Genomic DNA, 24,093 nt, shown 5'->3' on the forward strand with positions numbered 1-24,093 from the left:
CAACCTTATGAAATGAGTACTGTCGTTATTCCCATTTAACAAATGAAGAAACTGAGGCACACCATGATTAAGTAACTTGCTTAAGGTCTTGTAAACTTAATAAGGAGAGAGAGAAGCCAGGATTTGAAAACACACTTTCTGACTCCAGCTTTAAGTGTTCCGTTTGTTTTTCTGTCCCTCTATTGCGATTTGAGATTGAGTCTGTGCCAAGTAGCAATGAATATCTCCTGTACCCACCACGATATCTAATACAACAGATACTAATTTATTCATCAGATGAAAGAAGGAAGCCTATAAATAAACAACTGCACACCAGTTTGATTACCAATATTTACTAAGCATCAACACCGGGCAAATGCCTGCGGCGTGCGGAGGGAGCTCAAGGTTAATTAACAGTCGCGGGCTCAGAAGTTTCAATAATCAATGTTGACAATTGCGTCCCCCCGCCGCCGCCGCAGCATCTTTTCTCTGGCTCTGTTCCCTTCTTCTGAAATCCTGCTCCACCTCTTCCTCTCCTCTGCCATCCTCTCCGTGGATTTCGCGTCCGGGTTTTCCCGGGCTCCGACCGCCGGGAGAGGGTTACTGCGTGGGAGCGCTCGGGCAGCGGCACGCATGCGCAGTGGGGACGGCGCAGTGCGCATGCGGGAAGATGGCGGGCCTGGCGTCCTGAGAGCCGTGGGTCACTCTGCACTCTTCCCGTCTGCGTTGTAGCTCCCGGGATCGTGGAGCAGTGCCGCGTTCGTTCGCGGGCCGGCCTAGGCAGTGGCGCCTCCGAGCAGGCTGCGGGCCCGGTTCGTGCTCGGCCCCCGGGACCCGGCGCGTTGGGGGCGGTGCCCGGCCGGAGCGGGAGAAGGCGGGAGAGCTCGCGGGGTGCGAGGCGAGGGACGGCTGGCTGGGCAGCATGAGTCAGCAGCGGCCGGCGCGGAAACTGCCCAGTCTGCTGGTGGACCCGGCGGAGGAGACGGTGCGCCGTCGGTGCCGCGACCCCATCAATGTGGAGGGCCTGCTGGTAAGCCCCGGGGATGGCCTGCGCTGGGAGCGCTGGAGCCCTGGCGCGGCGCGTGGTGGGGCGGGGGCGGCTCTCAGGTCCAGCAGCCTCTTGTTCGCTGGGAAGCCGGACCCACCGCCCTCCGGGTCGTGAGTTTTCCCTGGGCCTGGTTCGGAGCGGGAGCACCCGGTCTCCCTCGCTCTCCAGCTGCCGGTCCTGTGCTCTGAACCAGGCTGCTCGGTCTTTCAGTTAAAACTCTCCTTTCTCTTGCTCCCAAATATGTACGTTTTACTGACTTTTGCCTGGGGTTAGGGAGCGCTGTTGGAGAAAATTGCCCAATTTCGCATTTTTCTACCTCCACTGGACCCTCGCTGTATCTCTGCAACTTATTTGTGTTTGTCTTCGTCCTCCTCTCCCATCCTCTTACTTGGCTGTAGCCATTTAAAACCCCACACTACATTACCCACCCCACAGGCTGCCCATTCAGCAAATCGAGGAAGATCGCGCTCCCTTGCTGCGTAAGGTTAGTTTCCTCTGGTCTTGTTTGTTCTCAGAGGCATTGATGAATCCATGATTTTCCATTTCTCCCTGTATTTTCTTTTCTACTGGTTTCTTCCGTAATAACGAAACATTAAGTTAATATTGCCCAGTCACCATAGTGGCTCAGTGCTCAAAAATAGTTTACGAGCATAATCTCATTTAATTCCTGGTAGCAGTCCTGCGAGATTATTATTCTTGTTCTCCATTTGCCAAAATAGATTTGAAAGTGTTAAGTGGCTTGCCAGTGGTTAGATAGTACCTGGAAAAGCCTGGATTTAATCTCACTATGTCTGACCCCTGATGTTAAATTCTGGACTGCTTCAACTGCATCCTAAATATTTCCTCACCTTAAAAGAGCCTTCCCTTAATTCTAGATACCCTGTCATCTGTATCTCTTCCCTCCAAACTTTTCCAGAAAATTGTTTGCTTTCACTGCCTCCATTGTCATTACATTGCCAGGCGGGGGACCTCTGCTCTCCGCACAGCTCTTCTAACCAAGTTTGCCAACAGCCTTGTCAGTTCCATCAGATGTTTCACCCCTTATCTCTAGTTTCCACACGACTGACCACTTGATTTTGTGGGAAACTCACCTTTGAATGGCTTTTTTGGCCGTATATACTTGTGGTGGTCCATGTACTCATCCGGTCTCTCCTTGTGCAAACTGCTCTTTCTCTTTGCATTTCTTACGTGTTGGTGTTATTTGGGGTTTTCTTCTACTCTCTCTACACGAGCTTCATGTGGGATGTCATTCGCCACTCTTAGGACTTCTGATACCGTCTTCATCGGTACTGTCTGTGTTGGTAGTCTTAATCTTTGAGGATTTGATAAAAGCCCTGAACTCTCCACTGTGGAAAAACCAGTTAATTTTGCACTTAACATCAGAAGATACACACATCCCTTGAAGTCTTAGATACTCTTATCTTTCTGGGCAGTTTCAGTTACCGTGGTGTAACTCCTAGATCTATAAATCCAGCTCAGAGCTTTCCAACTGTCTGCTGACGTTTCTTAGATTTCAAACTCCTATCCATAATTGAATTCATTATCTTCTTGCCAAAGCAGGCAACAGCTTTGCTATCTCTTATCTTTATAAATGGCACCACACCCACCATATTGCCTAAGTTGGTCGCCTGGGCATTATCCTTGCCTTTTCCCTTCTCCAAACTGACCTCCTCTATCCTCCTGATCTAATGAAAATTAATCACCAATACTTGGCGCTTCTAACTGTCTTTCAGGTTGTTGCAGTGTTTTCCTGCTTCTGGTCTTGCCCCCAGACTTCTAGATACTCTTCACATAGTAACGATCGTGCTCTTTTTTTTTTTTTAAGATTTTATTTATTTATTTGACAGAGATCACAAGTAGGCAAAGAGGCAGGCAGAGAGAGACAGGAGGAAGCAGGCTCCCTGCTGAGCAGAGAGCCCGATGCGGGACTCGATCCCAGGACCCTGGAATCATGACCTGAGCCGAAGGCAGAGGCTTTAACCCACTGAGCCACCCAGGTGCCCCACGATCGTGCTCTTTTTAAAGCATATTTCTGACCATGTCATTTGGCTTAAAGAATCCATCGCAGTTCCCTAGTGCTTTCAGACCACAGTAGAAACTTCTTAATATAATCAGGTTCCTGGATTTATCTTTTTTTGAACTGCTTATAGTTGCTAGATTTCCAAATGTCCGTATTCGTTTGGATCCCCCCTTCATATTCATACTCCACCTTCCCCAAAAGCTCCTTTCCTTGTTACCTCCCCTGGTTTTCAGGTCTGGGTGTGTAGGTTCCTTGTCTGAAGCCTTCCCTGACCTGTCAGGACTAAGTTAGGCACTCCTTTTGTGCTCCTAAAGCACCCTGTACTTACTTACCCTGTCTGCAGTGTGCGGCTCTTAGGTCCCCGAGCGCAGTGACTCTGTCCATTTTGCTGTTACATCTGCAGTGGTTTGGTGCCTCTCACAAAAACATATGGCACGTAGTTATTGGATGACTGAAGTAGGTACTCGTACATGTTCGGATGCGTGTTTATTTTCCTGCTTGTAAAATGTTGATTTAAACTGCCCTCTCAGTGTTTTTTAATTGGCCAGTGACTGGATATTTAATGAAGTGTGTTGCTATGCAAAGATCAGTCCACTGTCTGGTCATGTATTTGTCTGAGTGATTGATGTTCCCCCAGGTAATGGCTTGAAAACTGGAATTCAGAGAAGGGAGGAAGTAGTATTGGCTGGAGGGGGAACTTAGTCTGCACATTGAAAAATGAGGAAAATTTGAATGAGGAGAATGCAGACACCTTGGACAGAGGTCTATTTCCAAAGGGCTCTTAAAGGAATATGACTCCCCAAAATAGGCAGACGGAACAAAGAGACATCTGTATAGAGAAACATTTCACCAACTTAGAGGCAGTACTTAAGGTTTTAGTCCCTAACACTGACCTAGTATTCTGTCCTTTGTCCTTTTAAGATTTCAAATTATAATTTATTCTGCAGTCTTCAGATGTGGGACTCGGAACAGTCGTAAAATAGCTTCCATTGTGCAGACTTGCTTGTCAGGAGCTGCTGGTTCCTGGAGAGCTGTGTGCATTGAGATCGTACTGATTTTCAGTCTGGCGGCCTCTGTCTTTTCCATGCATTCCCCAGCGGAGATTCAGACAGGCTAGGTATCAAGCCTGAACCAGTGGGGGCACAGACCCAGTTGGACGATTGAAAGGGAAGGTTCTTAGGTAGTCCATTCTTGAGGTTTGTCTACTACTGAGCTCTCCCTTGGCATCCCTCAAGGGATTTGCCAGAGAGTAACGTCCCGTGAGACTCCTCAAAAGGACTGAAGACCACGACGGCTTCCCCAGCGGTGGGTCGTCAGCACTAGAAGCAGCATCTGTGCTGGCACCCGGCAGGTTATTCCCATAGGTATTGGAGGACTGCTATCCTCACGATGCTGAAAAGGTCAAAAATAAGTGTCCTGCGCAGGCACCACTTTGAAAAGGCCCCCATTGGCCTAACCTGGGACAATCTGAGCCTCACAATAACAGATTTTATACTCGGAGAATAAAATAAGCATCCAGGCTCCTCGGATGGAGGTCTTCGGGTACAGCCCATCCAGCTCCTCCAGATCTTCAGACACGTGACACTAAAAAGACCATTATCTGACCCCCCCCCCCAGCACAGCCAGCACACACTAGTGTGCAGACCTGATACCTGCTCTAGACATTTCTGTTCCTAAAGGAGCAAATGGGAGTCACAGGGAAGTAATGGTCCAGAGCAGTTCTGAAAATCAGCTTGCTAAGTGTTAGAAATTTCTTGGTTAGGTCTCAGGGAACAATTTTCTGTGCTGCCAGCTCTGCCCTCTGGGCTTTGGGTTCCACTGTCTTCCTTTCTTCCTCATGAGAGGAAATCCCTATTTGTAGCTGAGTAATTTTATCAGCCTGCTTCCTGGCAGTAGAACTTTGGGTATTGAGTAACCTTTTTCAATTTAAACAGTGTCCCCTTTCATCCAAGCTGACAGTGTTTTCGCTGATACAGTTCTCTCGAAAACTGTGTGGACCTTCTGTGAATCCCGTTGTGGCTCACTCAGCAGACAAGCGTCCCACCTCTCTTCTGGCTGAACCCTTCTCCGCCTTGGGCTCCTGTTGGAGTGGCTGGTGGACAGGGCCCTTGGGCTTCATTGAGGCCCTGGCTGAGACTTAGAGGATCTGTGGGGCTCATCCTTCATCTCCGTCAAGGCCTCTTGTGTGACTGCACAGCACTCTGAGGCAGCATCTTTGATTCACCTGAGGTCTTCTCCAGAGGCTGTGCAGTCACACCCTCACTGTCAGCTTCATTTTTTTTTCAGTTTTTATTTATTTTTTTTTTTATAAGAAAGAGAGGGTAAGAGAGAGGGGGAGGGGTAGAGGGAGAGAGAGAATCTCAAGCAGGCTCCACACCCAGCGAAGAGCCTGACTTGGGGCTCAGTCTCACCACCCTGAGATCATGACCTGAGCTGAAATCAAGAGCCGGACGCTTAACCAGTTGAGTCACCCGGGCGCCCTTCACCATCACCTTTAGATTACGCCTTTGGTTTGGTCTTTCTCAGTGTCATTTCTTAATTTGAGCTTCTGGAGAAGCTGGGAATTTTTTAAAGATTTTATTTGGGAGAGAGCGAGCAGGGAGAGGAGCAGAGGGAGAAGCAGACTCTGCACCGAGTGGGGAGCCCAATGCGGGGCTCGATCCTGGGACTCCGGGTTCATGACCTGAGCTGAAGGCAAACGCTTATCCGAATGAGCCACCCAGGCGCCTCAAGGCTGGGAATTTTAAAGTCTTTAAATCCTGGCTCCTTTTTGTTTAAGAATCCCTTTCTTGAGTTCTCCCTCACACATTTTACTGTAGGCTGCAGGGAGAAACCGGGTGCTATAGTTAACACTTGTGGAAATCTCAGGTTACCTGAGCCATGACTGTCAACTTCCCGCATTAACTGCAGTCGACGGTGTTGCTAAGGGTTCTCTCCGAGCATAGCAGACATCTGCTTTCTAGTAGCATGATCTCTCTTCCTTTTGAACCTTCCCTGGAGTGCCCTCAAAGTCCAGGTTTTACTGAGCGTTTCTTTAGAAACTGCTGAGTTGGCACAGACTTCTTGGTAATTGTTCGGTGGTCGTATAAAGGAACATCCTTGAGGCACACGCTGAGTTGCTTAGGGGTCTACCATTTACCCTCAGGTGATTTCAAGGGAAAGAATTATGTGTGGGGGTGCCTTGGTGGCTCAGTTGGTCAAGTGACTGCCTTAGGCTCAGGTCATGATCCTGGACTTCCAGGATTGAGTCCTGCATCGGGCTCCCAGCTCCTTGGCGAGTCTCCTTCTCCCTCTGACCTTTTTCTCTCTTATGCTCTCTCTAATTCATTCTCTCTCAAATAAATAAATAAAACCTTAAAAAAAAAAAGAATTACGTGTGTATAGAGAAATGATAGAGCAAATGTAGTAAAGCATTAGTACGTGGGGGATTTGGATGAAGGGTATGTAGCAATTCTTAGTGCTGCTTGCGTCCCTTTCATGAAGGCTGAGATTATTTCAAAATAAAAAGAAAGTGGGTATCCCTGAGAGGAGCGTGCGCAGTCAGTCTCCTTTTGAGAGGGGCCTTGATGGCTCCTCACCTTGAGTAGGAGCTGTCTCTGCTCCACCTCCTGTTTGCACTTGCGGGTTCGTACCGGGGTCCGTACCAGAGTGGAGAGCCTTGTCGGCTTCCCTCCAGGGGCGAGGTGCACTGCTCTGATCCAGTGGACCTAAATGACATGGGCCAAGTGCACAAATAGCATTTCAGTACTTTTTTGTTTTCTTCTCCCTAATAGCTCACTGACGTTTCTGTGAGGAAACATTTATTCTGATTTCTTTTTTTTTTTTTTTCCAGATTTTATTTATTCATTTTAGAGAGAGAGTGAATGCAGGCGGGGCATGGAGTGGCAGAAGGAGAGGCAGAAGCAGACTCCTCCACTGAGCAGGGAGCCCGATGTAGTGCTAGATCCCAGGACTCTGAGACCATGACCTGAGTGAAGGCAGATGCCTAACTGACTGAACCACCCAGGCGCTCCCATTTATTCTGATTTTAAAGTCACTTGGAAAGGAGTCTTGTCTAGTCCTTTCTATTCCCAGAAAAGCTCCTGGCCTACTTGTTGAATGCCATTTACCAAAGTTAGAGTAGCAGGAAAGGCTTGCCAGGTGTCAGGCTGATCTAGCAAGAGGATGCATGTTGTATTAGAACACAGAAAAAGACACTTGATAATCTCTCGGGGATCTGTATTCATGGTGTACACAGGAGGGAGTCTTCACCCTGTGTCCTTGTGTCTTAAATACTCACTGTTTCAGAGTTCTGAGTTACTTAACAGTTGAAGTTATCTGTGACAAGATACTATTTCAACTTCCCATGTTAACAAATATTTACTAAGTGCTTGAATGTACCAGGTGCTCTTCTGGTTCAAAATGCAAAAGAATAGTAATCTCTTAGGGTTGCATAGGATTTTACAATTGGCACAATTTCTTTTTTAACCTTCACAGTAGCTTGGAAAACGGGCAATAAAGTGATATCAACACACTGATATGTGTTACAGATAAAGGCCAGGATCTCTCAGTGTCTAGGAAGTCGGGAGGCTGGTAGTCCCAAACCCCGGTCTTAAAGCAAGAACTATTTTGAATATAAAGGAGATGAATGTGTTATTACTATGGACACTTTGGAAATCTCCGGTATTGTTCACCCGTAGGATTTATATGTACTGGGATGTCAGCCCCAGAGGGGCCAGGATACTGTTGGGACTCTTCAAGATAAAGAGATCACATTTTCATAGTCAAAAAGGTTAAAAGAAAAGGGGTGGGGTGCCCATTGGACTCTGCTTTCCCACAGCTCTTGGTGTAGACAGCATGCAGTGCGGCTGCATTTACGGCAAAGTGTGTGGGAAAGCAAGCTGCCCTTGCTCCTGTTGTTACAGCTGATTGTGGTACCATCCCTGTGCCAGCCTGTGAATGGCAGCGGTCTTGATAAGGGGATGAGAGAGCGGGGAGTACAGAGCCGAGAAGATGCCCTTCGGGAATATGCAGCGAGCAGATGGCGAGGCGGCCACTTAGGGTACCATTAAGTGCTTGTATGTAGGCTTTGGCCCTGCTGCTCTAAATTAAGAACAGAAGTCTATTTGCGGCAAAGCACCTATGAGCCCTGCTATAGTTAACCCTTTCTGCATACTTTTTTTAAGGAACATATAACAATTTAGGTTATTTATTTATGTGTGTTTCGAATCAATATATGAGGATGGATTCTTTCACATTTAAGAATCTTTCCAGTAAACTCTGTTTCCTACAATATTAGTAGAAGGGTTAAATGTAAAAATAACAATGACCGCGGGTCACGTTCGTCTGTGTCTGACTTTAACAGGACTGCCCTTCAGCGGTTCACTGGTGGTTCCGTGTTGACAAGTCGCGGTTGTTCGGGAGAGCTCATCAGGCATAGTCCCTGCCCCCAGGGACAGGCCTTCCCAGCTCTGGTTTCGTACACCCCAGCAGGTCTGCATTTTCCATTATGTTCTAACAACTAAGCTAATTCTACAGCAGAATTCTATTTCAGTAGAATTATTCCATATGAAGTTAACTTGCTAGTAGATGCTATAATTTTGTCATAGATGGTAGAGAAATCGTTGTGCCAAGGATTTGCTGACTCTGAGATAAAGAGCTTCTGAGCTCCCCGCCCTTGCCTTTAGACGTCCCCATCCCCCAGTCCTCTTACTGTATTGGTTCCATACTCATGTTCATAAACCGTGAGTTTGGGTATGTCATATTCTCGTTCGGGAATCTGTGGTGATTCTCCACTGGTTTTGACAGGAAGTCCAAACTGCTTCGCGTGACTTCCATGATCTCTCTGTTGAGTCTGGTTCAGCATGTCTTTCCAACTTCAATGTCAAGTTAGTTTTGCCCTGACCACACAGGTGGGTCTTCAAAAGGTGCCACGCCGTTTGTATTTTCATGCCTTTGTTCGTTTCATTTCCTGCACTAGGAATCGTATCTTCTTCCTCTTTCTTGAAGCTCTCATGGGTTTGGGCAAAATCGGCCTTCTCCTTCAAGGCTCAACTGGGAATCCCCTTCCCTGTGCATCCTGTGATATCCCTCTCTGGGTGCACCTGTAGTACTCCTGTCGATTCTTCTCTTAGAGCTCCTTGTGGAGTTCACCTGTCCCAGGGCTACTGCCGGTTTCGGGGCCAGATTTTTCACTTAGGCAAGAGGTGAACCTGATCACGGCCTGTCTGGCGGCACCTGTCATCGTGCTTTGTTTTAAGCATGAGGCCAATACAGGTTTCTGTTAACCTGGTTTTTTTTTAAGGTTTTATTTATTTTCTGCAAAAATGATTTTTAAATGTATTCCAAATGTTTTACTACCAGTTAATGTAAAATTTCATAGCTTCAAAATACCTGATAAGATGGTGAGCATTGGGAGTGGAGCAGCTTCTCATTTCCTGGTTGTTTGAAGAATTTAAAAGAAGGTTTTGTTTTGTGTTTTTTTTTACCCTAATACCAAAATTAGGTAGTACGTGTCATTTTCCATTATCGGAAGTGCTGCTGTTTTTCTGTTAATTATAAGGGGAATGCATGCCACCTGTGAAAACTTATGAGCAAATTTTTTAGGAGCCACTTACACTAAATAGCAAGAGGTGAGCATTTGCTAGTTTAGAGGAATCTGCCCCGTCTACTGAGCTTTCCAGAGTCAGAGACAGTGTCCTAATCTTCTTTCTATTCCTTTTTTATCCTCAGTAGCTGATGCGGATAGTAAATTAGCGTCTGTTCGGTAGTAACTTCTCATTCGTATTTCTCGCCCACCCCTGTCTGTAACGACTCCTCTGTACTCACGACCTGCGCAGCGTTGGGAACGTCACTCTGAGTGCTGTCAGTTGTGAGCTCAGAGTACATACAGTATGCAGGAAGGACTGCCTTTCCCCCAACTGAATTATTACCCCAGGGTGGAAAAAAAAAACAAACCCTCATGTTATCCAGGAAATGCTTTTCATTTGCTTTTGCTCATTGTGCATTATTGTCTTTAAATTACTAATTCAAATTTCTGTATTTTCTTTTTTCCAGCCATCAAAAATAAGGATTAATTTAGAAGATAATGTACAGTATGTGTCCATGAGAAGTAAGTTGATCCTGAATAGGTTATAAGTTTTTTAGTTTGAGCTTCATATGATTTCAATCATGTATTTTAAATGGACATAAATTGATGGGAAACTTAAGTAAACTTAAGAAACTTAAGTAAACTTAAATAAAAGTTGAGGTTGTGGGCTCAGTAGTGTACACGAACACCGGCTGATTCTTTCTTGCTTTTAGAAATTATTTTTAAAATGGAGTGGTCTGTGTTTAAGGATATTTTTCTCAAAATTCTGTGAGATCAGTTACTTGCTGCCATCAGCAGAATTGAAGGCGGTTGATAAGAGGCCAAACTGCCTTTGGTCCTCCAGACTTCCTTTGACTCCCTTTGCTCTCTCCCCTTCCTGCCATGGACCAGGGTGCAGAGTCATCGAAAGGAGGTGGAGTACCAGCTGCTGTGGTTCCCATCCTTCTGGAAATTGTTACCATAGATAGACCCGCCCCTGACTTCCCCTTAATTTGGTCTTAACCACAAGGAATAGACCATGCCTAGATCCAAACGTAGATCTTAATATCAGCCCTGAATTTCTCCTCAGCCCCTGCCGCATGCTCACGCATAGCTGGTCCCCAGGTTTGGTCAGTTTTACGTTGGACGTGTGTCCTCTGACCGTCACCACCACCCCGCGGTATTGTCTAACACACACTGAGCTTGTAAGTGTGAGCTGTGTTAAGCTCTTTGCATGGATTATCTCAACAACCTTTAAAATACAAATGTGGATTATTACTCATTTTTTTATAGATGAATAAACTGAGGCCGCAGTCAGGATTCACCCCACAGCTCTCAGACTCGAGCCCCTCGTCTCAACCGCTAGCTGAGACTGCTGTGTCCAGTGTGGGCCCTCACGCCCTCTCCAGCTGACGTGGCGCACAGCCTCTGCAGTAGCTTGTCTGCTTTCAGGCTCTAGCATCCTGCTGCCCGTGGGATTTTCCTAACACAGTCCTGGGATTGGGATCTCACTCAACCTGGAATTCTTCTACAGTGTTCTATTGCAAATAGAGAAAACCCTGACTCCTCATTTATTTGGTTTTATTTATTTGCATTAAATTTATAAGCCACCTCATATCCTTAAACGAAACGAGGCAGTAGAGAATGGCTGGACAGAAAGGGCGCTTACAGGTCATTCCAGCTCCACCGGGCGTCCTGGCCTTCCAGCTGCTGCCCTCACCATCTCTGCCAGCTGTGCGGGCTCCCTGAACCCACCCATCCTCAGCCACGGCTCTGTCTCATTAAGCCCCTGCCCTCTGTCAGGGGAGAAGCGCTTTCTCTCCACCTTTCTGTCCTCTCCCACTCACCCCCTTCAGGAAGATTTCCTTACTCCCACTGCAGTCAGGTTCTAGCTCTTCTCAGGGAGCTTGGATGCCTCACTTGGCACTGACCTCAGGACATTGTGACGGCGTTCCCTACTAGATGAGGGAACAGCTTTGAATCGTGGTTGTTTTCTGTCAGCAACTGTCAGGTTACGTGTTTTCAGTTAATACCTTTCTCAAGTCACTTTCTAAAGTGACTAACATGGTGGGAATATGCTTAACCCTGAGCTTATAAGACCTTGTCGTGTTAGCAGTTAGGGTGATTAGACGTATGCTTTTTCAGGTTAGAATTTCTCTGTTGTAGTCTGCCAAGTTTTTTTGGTAGAATGGTGACTTTTTCTTCTAATTAAACATCATTGTAATTCCTGTTTATTCCTGTTTGATCATTAATTGTAGGAGTGGGCTCCACAGAGAAGACATGTGCGTTATAAAATACGTACTTGTGTTCTTGGAGTAGCCACCAGTGGGCTTTAAACTGAATGTGACATTGTAGAGTTTCTGGATACAGGAGTTTCCCGATTGAAGACAAGATGAATATTTCTTTTGACCCATACTCACTGTCGTATGCTGTGAAAGTAGAAAAAAGAAGAGATCACACAGCTCACACCAAAAGGACAGCTGGGTTATTTGTAAAATTATTTACTCCACACACCAAACCATAAGAACTTGTTTTTTAATATCAAGTTGGGAAAGGTGAAAGCAATACTAATACTCCATTCAGGCAAACACGTGAACTGAGCCCCTCTCTCATACACTGTGTAAAATTGATAGAAACCCCGCCTGGATAGTAGGTTTAGCAGGACAGCCATTCCTTAAAATAACCTTTTACCTCTCAATTCAAAATGGGGAACTTAACTAAAGGAAACAGAGATGCACACAAAAATTTAGCTACAGGGAGATTTCCTGAAGTATCGGGCAAAATAGCAAAGTTGGAGACAGTCAAAATTTCCAGTATTGGGGTAAATTTAGCCAGTATCCATGCAGTTAAATATTATGCAGCCCTTAAGAATAATGTTGAAATACATTTGTTGCCAAGTGAGGCTGTTCACAGTGTTGAATTAAAGCAGCCTGTTATTTTTGTTTTTTTAAAAGTTACATGTACATACTACTGGGTATTTACTGTAAAGATACAAATGTAGTGATCCGAAGGGGCATGTGCACCCGAATATTTATAGCAGCAATGTCCACAGTAGCCAAACCGTGGAAAGAACCTAGATGTCCATCAACAGATGAATGGATAAAGAAGATGTAGTCTATATATACAGTGGAATACTATGCAGCCATCAAAAGAAATGAAATCTTGGCATTTGCGACGACGTGGATGGAATTAGAGGGTATTAAGTTGAGCTAAATAAGTCTATCAGAGAAAAACAATTATATGATCTCCCTGATAAGAGGAAGTTGAGAGGCAATGTGAGGGCTTGAGGGGTAGGAAAGGAGTAAATGAAACAAGATGGGATCGGGAGGGAGACAAACCATAAGAGACCCTTAATCTCACAAAACAAACTGAGGGTCGCGGGGAGGGGGGTCGGGAGAGGGTGGTTGGGTTATGGACATTGGGGAAGGTATGTGCTGTGGTGAGTGCTGTGAAGTGTGTAAGCCTGGTGATTCACAGACCTGTGCCCCTGGGGCTAATAATACATTATATGTTAATAAAAAAATAAAAGATTATTAAAAAGAAAGTTACACGTACATATTGACACACACGTGTGTCTGTGTCCTGAGGGGACAGGGTGTGTATGAAAAACCAAAATCATCATAGTGGATGAAGGAGGGAGGGAATTAAAGAGATTTTCCCCCCTTTGTTTGCTTATCTGTTAATATAGGCTAGTGCATATTTAAAAAAAATAGAGATGCCACTTTCCTCAAGATGTGGTCGAATGTTTTAATAGAAGACTAATTTGAGCTCTTTCAGGAACTTCCAGCAGGGTTGCACTCTGACATGCGTAGGAACAATTTAAGTGTTAAGAAGAAAAAGACAAGTCTTTGCCTTTGCTTTATAAAGAATTTCTTAACTGGAAGGCCCAATAAGAAATTTAATCTTAAGAACCATTTCTAACCCTATTCCTGAGAGCAGTACGGGTAGAAATGCAAACTCTTGACTCTGGGTTAGATAAGATGCCACAGACTCCTACAGATTCCCACGCCCAGGGGAATTGGCTGCATATGTCAGATCCTCTAGCACTAAAGCCTTTCTTTACATGAGATAGGCTGCTCTATTTTTATCCAGTGTGAGCAGTCTGTTTCATAAAAATTAACTGTGATGTGTTCAGTGTGTGGAATTTCTGTAGGTGTCTATGCCTACTGAGGAAATAGATTACTTTTCTTAATGAGCTGAGAAAGAAGTGCTATTGAGAATTTTATAAATTTGTTTGTTTTGTTTCCCAGAAGCTCTAAAAGTGAAGAGACCTCGTTTTGATGTATCTCTGGTTTATTTAACTCGAAAATTTATGGATCTTGTCAGATCTGCTCCTGGGGGTATTCTGGACTTAAACAAGGTTGCCACAAAACTGGGAGTGCGGAAACGAAGAGTGTATGACATCACCAATGTCTTAGATGGAATCGCTCTGGTTGAAAAAAAGTCTAAGAACCATATTCGATGGATGTGAGTTGGTTTTGAACTTCTCCTGGCTTCCCCCGCTCCCTTTAAGTGACAACACCATGCTTAAAACAGACTAAGTATCAGCAGTGTTTTGACAGGATAAAACAAAGTAAGAGATGGCTTCTTGTTAGGAAAGGATTCTATAAAAATTTCTCATGTTGTCCCCCAAGGTACATATTTTTTTCCCTATTTAGGACTAAATGAAAGCCATAGATCTAGAATAGCGTTCAGATATTATGGAAAAGTTGAACGGAATAATGATTAATTTTAGGAGTTTTGCTTTTAGAGATCATAAGAAGGGAATGTCTGATTGTTAGGAGATTTTTTTTTTTTTTCCAGTGATGATTGATACCAGGAGGAAATTAGTTAAGGCTGTAAAACAGTGTAACAAACACTTAGAGGCCTCCCGCCCCAAGGGTTGTAGTTTTTTTTTCTGGGGCAAAGGCAGGAATCTAATCTACATTCTTAATTACCCAAGATGATTATGAGTCAGAAAGGCTGTGGATCACACACTATCCTGAATGTAAAAAACAATCAGTAGACAGTGTCTAAAAGGCCATTGCTAGGGGCGTCTCGGTGGCTCAGTCACTTAAGTGTCCACCTCTTGATTTTGGCTCAGGTCACGATCTCAGGATGGTGAGATCGAGCTCAGCACTGAGCGTGGAAGCCTCCTTAAGATTCTGTCTCCCCCTCCCCACTCGTGCGTGTGTTCTCGCTCGTTCGCTCTCTCTTAAAAAAAAAAAAAGTTGCCAAAGACTTCATGTTTGATTAGGGAGGATCGTGGAAAAAAGATCTTCTGATACAGATGCAGTTACTCTACAGGTGTGTGTGTGCATGTGTGTGTAAGAAGACCGCTGTTCGTGTTTACAATAGGCAAATCTTACGGATCAGTAAGAAACAGTCACAGCGCATATGTACATATAAATACATTTCATTATAGGCAAATGAAAAATCTACCAACAAAGATCATGAAATGGCTCTAAATAATGAACTTTGCTGGTAGAGGAAAGTGGTTCCTAAAGGAAGTTACTTTTTTCAATAGTACAGAAATGCAGATTGAATTCTAATTTGAACATTGCTAAGTAACATCAACACTTTCAGGGTTAACATCAAACTGCATTCCGAATCACTGAAACAGATTTGAAAACTAGTAAACCAAAGGTAAAGTGGTCACAGCCTTTTTCCTCTTTATTTTCCATAAAGAAGAAAAAAAAACATCAGTGGCTTGGTTCATATCATACCAATATGACATTGTAGGTAGTAATAACTAAAAAAAAAAATGGTGTCTTTTAAGAGTAATGAATATAATCGTTACATTCACGTAGAACCAAGTAGAATATGCACAGGAGGGGAAAAATACTCAGAATTTTAGCAAAACTATCATTTTAGTCTGTATTCCTTATTTTTCATAGGGGACTAAAAGATTATAACTTACTGAAAGTCCTGCTGTAGATTGTAGAGCTGAGGCTTAACAGTGTCATTGACTCTTGGTCTGTGCTCAGTGAAGTCCATCAGCTTTCCTTACTACCCCTAATTTCCATAGAGTTATAATGGTTTGTTGGGTTTTTTCAATCCCTGTGTAAGAGACTAGAAATGGGGGCGCCTGGGTGGCTTAGCGGGTTAAAGCCTCTGCCTTCAGCTCAGGTCATGACCCCAGGGTCCTGGGACCGAGCCCTGCATTGGGCTCTCTGCTCAGCAGGGAGCCTGCTTCCTCCTCTCTGCCTGCCTCTCCACCTGCTTGTGCTGTCTGTCAAATAAATAAAATCTTTAAAAAAAAAGAGAGACTAGAAATGGGGACAAAAACCAGTTTATGTATAGGAAGAATAATGGTTGTCTAGAGTAGAAGGAGGTCACGGGTGACATTAAGTACCTCGCTTTGTCTGTCAGTTCATAAAATACATGGTGTCACCGTTTGGAGAAGTTCCAGTAATCTGACTTGTATTCTCTATAATCTCCTAGATGTTACTGACGGTGAGTTTTTTGGTTTTTTGTTTTTTAATACCTTTCTTTTAAAGAGGATCTGATCTTAGCAACTTTGGAGCTGTGCCCCAACAGAAGAAGCTGCAGGAGGAACTTTCTGACTTGTCGGCAATGGAAGATGCTTTGGATGAGTTAATCAAGGATTGCGCTCAGCAGCTGTTTGAGCTAACAGACGACAAAGAAAATGAACGATATCCTTTAACTCTGTCTTTTTTTAAACATTTTATTTAAATTCAATTTAATTAACATAGGCTGTGTCATTAGTTTCAGAGGTAGAATTCAGTGATTCCTTAGTTACATGCAATGCCCAGTGCTCATTATATCAAGTGTCTCCTTAATGCCCATCCCCCAGCTTCCTCATCCCCCCCAACCCCGCCTCCACCAACCCTGTTTGTTAACTCTGTTGTTTTTTTAAAAAAAAAATTTTCTCCTTCCAAAGCAGGTTATTTTAAATAGTAGGGTCAGCTTGGGGATTTAAGTAATATATTCAAATATTCAAAATACAAAATCAGACCGTTGGAAGTTTTAAAAGAAAGTAAAGGTTTAATCGCGTAGCCTCAGACGTGCACAAGTAATTGCCTTTTGCTTCTTTATTTGCTGTTGTTTCAGGTTAAATGCTGCCTCTTGACCATGTACCAACATCCATGTTTGCATTTAAAATAAAAATAGTGGCGAATTCTTGTTTGGTTTCTTAGTCAGAATGCTGTAAAGATAGTAAAATCTCTCCTGGCGTTTGTGAAATGCGGGTTTTCCCTAATTTGTGACCTAGAGTTTATTTCTGAAACGGAATGAAATTGTCATTGAAACGGCACTTGTGCTGCCGCTCTGGCGCACGGAGCCTGGTAGAGCCGACTGCGCCTCTGGGCCCGGCAGGGGAGAAGGGTCTTGGTGGCGATCTCTGGGTCTCCCGGGTCTCCCGGGCCCATCTGCTGCCCCGCTGTCGCTGCCTCTGTGAGCCAACACCGATCCCCAGCGGTTCATGCTTCAGGCTTAAACTCCTCTATTTCCGTAGTCCGGTTACTGGGAGGAAAGTAAATGCTATTCCTCTACCCAAAAATCTGTAAGTGTCGGGAAAACCCAGTAAATGACGTAATTGGTAAAATTTCAGGCGACGCCGTAAAACAAAATGAAAAAATTCACGTACTGAGATGGAAAAGCATTTGGTATGTGAGAAACCCCATGAGTACATGATGGCCATGAAACACTGATTCTCCAAATTGTCTTCACTCTTTTACAGAATTCTTTTTCCTCCTCGTATTTTAGGAGGTTGTCATCAAAACTGAATATTTTGTCCCCAAAGGTTCTCATAATATGCTCTAGCAATGAGTGGGGAATGGGGGCAGGGAGCAAGCACCTTCACTGGAGTTGTTTCATGTGCATTATTACTATTTTTCCCCAGATACTGTTGTAATCATGACGCTAGAGTTTAAAGGGCTGCTTCAAGTTACAATATTGTAAAACACTTTGTAAAATCTTAGGAATTGTTCATGAAATAGCAATAATTATATATGAATTAATTTTTTTTACCAATTGCTTTCCTTAATTGTGAGCTTGTATCCCATAAAAACTACAGGGATTCTAACTTTACAGTTGTATGCATGTATTATAAGAGAGAAATTATCTCCTGAGTAAGTAGCATTCTGCTTAGAGACCCTTGACTGATGTTTACGCTAGCGTATGTGACGTATCAGGATATCCACAGCATCCAGGCCTTCCACGAACAGATTGTCATTGCCGTGAAAGCTCCGGCAGAAACCAGATTGGATGTTCCAGCTCCCAGGGAAGTAGGTATCCCTGCGTTTCTAAGAGGATTTTTTTAAAAGTGGGAGGCAGGTCAGTGGCTTAGGCTGTGCTCTGTCACGGTCGTCATAACTCCGTCACTCAATAACCACCGTGTGCATGTTAGCTGCCTGCCTGATACCGCTTCAGGCCCTTGACACATTTTAACTTGTTTCAAATACAGAGCAAATGGACTAGTCACGGTCCTTATCCTCTTAAAGGGGAGGAGTCGGAAGTGCAGAGAAAGATAGCTTTCTCATGATCACACAGTAAGTGAAGCACCAGAATTTAAACCCAGAGAGCGTGGCTTCAGAGTTTGTGTTTAACCGTCGTACCATACACGTGTCACACTCGAAGGCACCCCAGTGCCTGTGTCACCCTGTAGTAGACAATGGCACACTGTAGTGCCTCTTAGAGGACTCCCCAAGAATGGGCCTCATTGTTGAAGTTCCAGAAGTACAGTGTGCTGTCAGCGAGGGCTCTGGGGAATTGACCCCAGCCACGCCCATCAAAGACTAAGGAATAAACTAGAACATTAAGCGGTACATTCAAAATAAAAAGTCAAATTGCTGTGCGAATGAAAATACTCCTACCAGCTGCCAGCTGCTAGCACACTCTTTCCCTTGCAGGAAGGTTTGTATTGAAAGATCATTGTCATCAGAAGGTTGCTTGGTAAGGATGGAATCAGAACCAAGGAATGTGGCCATTCTTGGGATGGATCATGAAGTGGTGACAGCCTGATAGACCCATCGGTGTCCTCTGCATTGCCGTAGGGACCCCCTCCCTCAGAGTGAGGAGTATTTGCCACTCATCTCTCCTTTCTCTCCTTTATCCCCAGCACACCACTGTCCAAGTGAGCTCCTGTGTTGGTAATTCACAGTGTGTTACAGATCAGTTAAGGGACAGCTTTTAATCCGGTCACACTCAAGTTCTGACTTCTGGGTGACGTTTCCTCGTTATTTTATGTAGATTTGGATATATTCCCAGTTTCCTAAGTAACTGTTATACTTGATAGAAGTCGTTTGAGAGATGTTTGAACTTTTTTTTTTTTAATAATTAACCACTAATCTTCCAACACATCCTTACTTTGGGACGCCAATGGCAGCCCATGCTGCGGTGACTGATGGGGTTCTGGGTTCCCCTTGTGCTGTCAGCTGCTTCAGGCTGTAGTTGCTAAATTCTGCTGAGTTTGTGGATCATGTCCAAGACAGTCCAGAGGCCAATGAACATGGGCCCTCTGGGCGGCCATTCTCAGCTGTAAGTAAGTGGGAGTGGTAGACAGGCACACGGTGTTCAGGGGCGTCCCGCCCCCACAGAGGTCCAGGGCAAGATCTGGGAAGCTTGAGCCAGGGTGGCTGGACTGGCCTCAGGTCGAATCTGGCTGGCTAGATTTTTAGGTGGTGTCTCACCGGCACACAGCCACATGTCCTTCTGTTTAGACATTGCGTCTGGCTGCTTTTCTCTCTGTAATGGCAGACTTAACGTGGTGGTGACAGGGATGGTATGGCCCACAAAGCCAAAAATGTCTACTGTCTCACCCTTTACGGAAAAGGCTGGCCAGCTCTGATTTGGCAGAATAGGAAGTCCTCAGTTGGCTGCCAGTTCTGAGCACCGTAAGAGTTTGTTTTGTGTGGAGCTAAGTCTTGGGTTGTGTAAGCTATGCCGTTCAAGCCAGACCTGGCCTGGCGGTCCAGAACCCGAGCATGGATGCTCCTTCTCTGGCCTGCGTGTCTGGTCCTGGGAAGCTGCAGAGAAGGTGACGAGAGGTTTTGAGACCTTCCGATAAGCTGCGTCTCCTGGAGCCCTGCTGGGAGATCCCAGTGAGATGTGGCGAGCAGGAGGGGGAGCACAGAGTCTGTACCTCGCCAGGCCTCGCCGCGTGGAAGTGCAGAGAACAGACTGTGTGATACCTGAACCCTCTTCTAGTCAGAGAAACAAAGGAGTAATTTATAACTAGAACTGTTCCTTGAGAATTTAGCATACATTGGTCCATTCCCAGGTTTCGGCGCACACACACACACACACACACACACAATTCAGCATAATTCTCAGTAGCAGCACCCTACTTCCTGATATCTTACGGAGAATAAATATTTTAATTCTGAGTAAATTTAAAGCTTCAAAGCCAAAAGATGTGAATAATCATGATTAATAGTTGTTTATATGCGGTTCTTCTGAGTATTTTGTACGTTGCTGAGGTGTGTTTTGTCTGGATCTCATCAACCGACTTTTTCGCGTGGACAGAGATCTGCCCACCCGTTACTGTGCTACCTCTTCAGCATTTCGAAGAGCTAAACACACCCTTAACCATTTGAGACCAAGGGGGCTTTTAGACTTCTCGGTCATCCAAACACCGATTTTGGACTCTCAAGTACAGCCTCCTAAAAGGGGTCAAGTCCTTGAGTGGAGAAAGGCGGGCCCTCCACTGTGGAGGTGTTCACATCAGGGCCCCGAGGTCCTGGCTGGGTAACCCAGGAGCCGGGGCCGTGCCGTGAGTTGGCCAGCAGCTTAGTGGCCGAAGCCAGAGTGATGAAAGCCAAGTACATGATTCTCTCAAGTACGTGATAGAAAGAAGACCGCCCGAACTTAAATTTTCAGACATAGCCCTTGAATTGAAACTTTGGCAGTTCTAGCAAGTCAGTGTCAATCTAGTAAGACAGTGTCATTAATGAATTCTCGCATTCATCCTGTGTGTCTTTTTTTAAGCTATTTTATGTGTCTTTTGCCAGGACTCGATCACAGTCCACATAAGGAGCACCAGAGGCCCCATCGACGTGTATTTATGTGAAGTGGAGCAGGGCCACTTGGGCGGTAAAGCGTCCGAAGGGGCGGGCGCCTCTTCATCTAAAGACGGACCTCCGGAACGCCCCGACAAAGGTAACTGTACCCATCTGGTCATCAGGGACGTTCGAGAGTCTACTGGTTTTTTGAGATACAGATAGAGGCTCTGCGGCCTTACGGATATTTTTATACTTTCTAGCCACAAAATTGAGTTAAAGAATGACGAGGTCATTCTTAACTACAGCTTAGACTATTTCTAAGAACTTAATAGTTTAATTCCGTGTAGTTTCGATCTCAGAAACGGAGAATTACAGTGGGTGCCGAGGTGGCGCCCCCGGCGCGGTGTCCGGGCGGAGGAGGCCGCCTGTGTCCTCCGGCAGGTGCCGGCAGGGCGCGCCCGAGTCCATGTCTTCTCGGGAGACTTCCAGCGGCCTCTGCCCTCAGCATCTCGGTCCGGCTCTTGACCAGGGTCTTCAGCATTTCTTTTAAGCGCTCGAGTCCCACGTTCTGTACCTGCCGACCTCTCAGACCCTCACTCAGGAGCATCTCCTTCGTGTTTGTTGTTTTGCAGAAGAAAATCCTCCACGGCCAAGTGAGGAATTGCCGGAAGTGAGCGCCTGAGAGCGTTTTGGAATCGGCGGGCTGAGTCCTTGGGGAACGTCCTGTGGGGGTGAATTCTGCAGCAGATTTGATTCTCAGCAATAAATCATCCATGAAATTCTCTGGTCCTGTCAGCAGCATCAAGGCCAGTAGTGGCTTTGAGAAGCCCACTACTTCAATTACTGGATAGTTATGGTTTCTGCATTTGAAGAGAACTCTTTTTATAATTATTCACTGCGTTCTGTCCGTGAAATGGACATCTTGCCTACTGAAATCACCTCACCATGGAGAGAATCACGGAGACAGACGGTCAGGCCTGAAGCGGACAGTGCTTCGCAGACTCTGCCCTTTCCTTCGAGGATCATGTGTCATTGTCACAAAAGAAATCGCCTTACACGGGTTCACGTCTGCAGTTAGCTGTTAAACGGTGGACGGGTGTGTGCAGGCCTCTGAATGTGCTGCCTTTGTATATATCTGTATAATGTTTAGATTACTTATGTAATATGTCTAAGTCAAACTTTTCACCCTTGTACAGCCAAAATAATGTATATATGGAAAGTAACAGACAAATTCTCTAATTTCTGTGGTATCTATAACTTATTAGAATCCTCTGAATGGGGGTTAGAGGAAAGTTTTTTCCAAACTTCTACATGTAGAAGTATCATAAATATGCTATACATTTAAAGTTCATGGATTTAATTAAAGTATTTCAATATGGTTCCCAGTGCTGACATTGAAATCTGATACTTCTTGATTTCAAGCTCCCTACAGGGTTATTGTGTCTGAGCGGACTAGCACCATGCCCTAAAGCTTTAGGGACAAGTATGGAAATACTGTCAGGTAATGGCTTAATGCATTGCAAGACATGAATTTAATCATGATGAAAATTAGAAACTATTTTAACCTTTTTGCGAGCAGATTTTGTAATATGTTTCTGTATACAGCCTTGCTTTTCAATCAAAGGGGTTTGCTTTTTATGAGTTAGTTGTACCCTGCCCTCTCTCCAGCTCTGATCCCACATTTCCAAGTACCTAGCGCTCTCTACCTCATGGGTAAGTCACGTACCACTCTGTGCCTCAGTTTACTCAGTAGTTCACTGTTAGACTGTGAGCTCCTTGAGGGACTTTGTCTTAATCATTGTTATACCCAGCGCCTTGCACCAGGCCTGGCACATCAGAAGTGCTCAATAAATATTTGAACAAATCCTCGAGTGAGTGAGTGAATTGTAGAACCGGACTCACGATATTTGCCTTGTCTACCGTCTAGGATTCTCGTCAGCATCATTCTGATTCAGATTTTGAGCTTCTCTTGTTTTCCGAGAGAGATTTGAAGCAACTTCAAACTAAGGCCATGTTAAAAAAGATTTTTAAAAGGAATCAAAAATCACAATCCTGAAAAATACTGCTAAGTGTCTAGGATTTGTTTACTCCGCGTTCTGCGGGGGAGGTTTCAGATGTCCGCTCGTACACGGTGGCCGAACCCGTAAGAGGAGGTGGTGAGCCCAGCTAATGGGCAGGTAAGCCGGAGAAGACGAGAGGCCTGTGGCCGTTAGGCTTCTGGGAAAATACAGATGAAAAAGCCTTGCCTGAACAGGAATAACGGGCCGGGAGGAAAGAAGGCAGTGCCCCCCAAAGCAGCAAAGGCAGCATTGCCAAAAGTGCCTGCGTCGCTTCTGGGCAGCAGCTGGTTCCTTACCTGTGTCATGTGACAACTGTTCTACAGATTGTTCTGAAGGTGAAAGGAGATCAGGGAAACGAAGGCCCTTCGTCACCTGGAGACACATCCTATAAATGAACTCTCTCTTCGGGTGTTTGGTCTCTCTCTGTTAGAACCACTAAAGCAAGTGCGCTCCCATCTGGCTCGGCGGCCCTCCCTCCCAGCCCCACGCTCAGCACGGCGGCCTGTCTGCCTGTGTGCCCAGCTCTGCTCAACTTCCTGCCACCCAGCCCTGGTCAGAAGCCTGAGTGTCCCCTCTGTCCTTCAGGCCAACATCCCAACTCTCCGACCCTGGGCCGGCCCTGCCCTAGCTTCCAAGCTTGTTAACTTGGCCAACGAGCCCCAACCCATACCAAATAGGCCCGCTTGCCGCGCCCGAGACACACAGCGCACGTTGTCGTCCCTGTGCCTCTGCTCCAACCCTTCAGCCTGGAATTGTCATCCTCTTGTCCGTTTTCAGAATTCCGTCTTCATTCCGGACCTGGCTGAAAGCCCTCCTTCCACTTTCCTGCCATCGTGCCCGCAGTCAGTCCCCAGTGTTGGGTGGCCGCCGTCCTCGATTGCCGTTAGGTTTTCCCGTCGGGCTCGCGCACTCTCGGACGGAGAGACCCTAACGTGTCTGTGCTGCTCACGCTTCTCTGCAGTTCTCTACTACGTTTTTGCTGGTTGGTAAGAAAAGTGACCTGATTTCATTCCACCCAACACCCAAGAATTTAAAAACAAACTCTGATTTTGCAAAAACACAGACCAACAAACTGAATTTTCACTGGAAGAAAAAAGAAGTTATAATTTTACCAATTTTGCATTTTGTTCAAGGTTACGGCTCATCCGCCCAACTCTCCCTTGCCCCAGGAGACGAACATCCTTGTGGTGTGAGCGCACTGTTTTTGAGATCAGGACTTGAAATGTGAGGCCATTATGAGCCCTTTAGGACCTGGGCTTTGGTCCCAGGGACACGTGTGGGCTGCTGTCGCGTTCGATGCTGGATGTCGCACAAGTAAACGGTTGCACCGCTGAAGGCTTGAGGACCTGAACACAGGACCAGCACTTCTCTTGGGAGCGTGAATGGTAAGTCATGTCTCGAAATCTCAGAAATCTGCTATTTGATTATCTCCCAAAATTAAAAATGGAAACCAGAATAAAGGCACTTAGGTCATTAAAAGCGAGTCCCATGTCATA

General features: G+C 45.4%; 1 protein-coding gene across 1 annotated transcript; it reads left to right on the forward strand.

Annotated features, from left to right (window-relative positions):
* Window positions 1-618: 618 nt before the first annotated feature.
* On the forward strand, window positions 619-22,405 carry E2F6 (E2F transcription factor 6). The gene is made up of 7 exons (XM_080813048.1): window positions 619-1,009; window positions 10,083-10,137; window positions 13,845-14,061; window positions 16,074-16,229; window positions 17,708-17,822; window positions 20,547-20,694; window positions 21,170-22,405. Exons 1-7 carry the CDS (start codon window positions 902-904, stop codon window positions 21,217-21,219), a joined length of 849 nt encoding a protein of 282 aa, XP_080669174.1. The 5' UTR covers window positions 619-901; the 3' UTR covers window positions 21,220-22,405.
* Window positions 22,406-24,093: the final 1,688 nt, after the last annotated feature.

Source organism: Martes martes (genome assembly GCF_963455335.1).
Source record: "Martes martes genome assembly, chromosome: 9".
NCBI lineage: Eukaryota > Metazoa > Chordata > Mammalia > Carnivora > Mustelidae > Martes > Martes martes.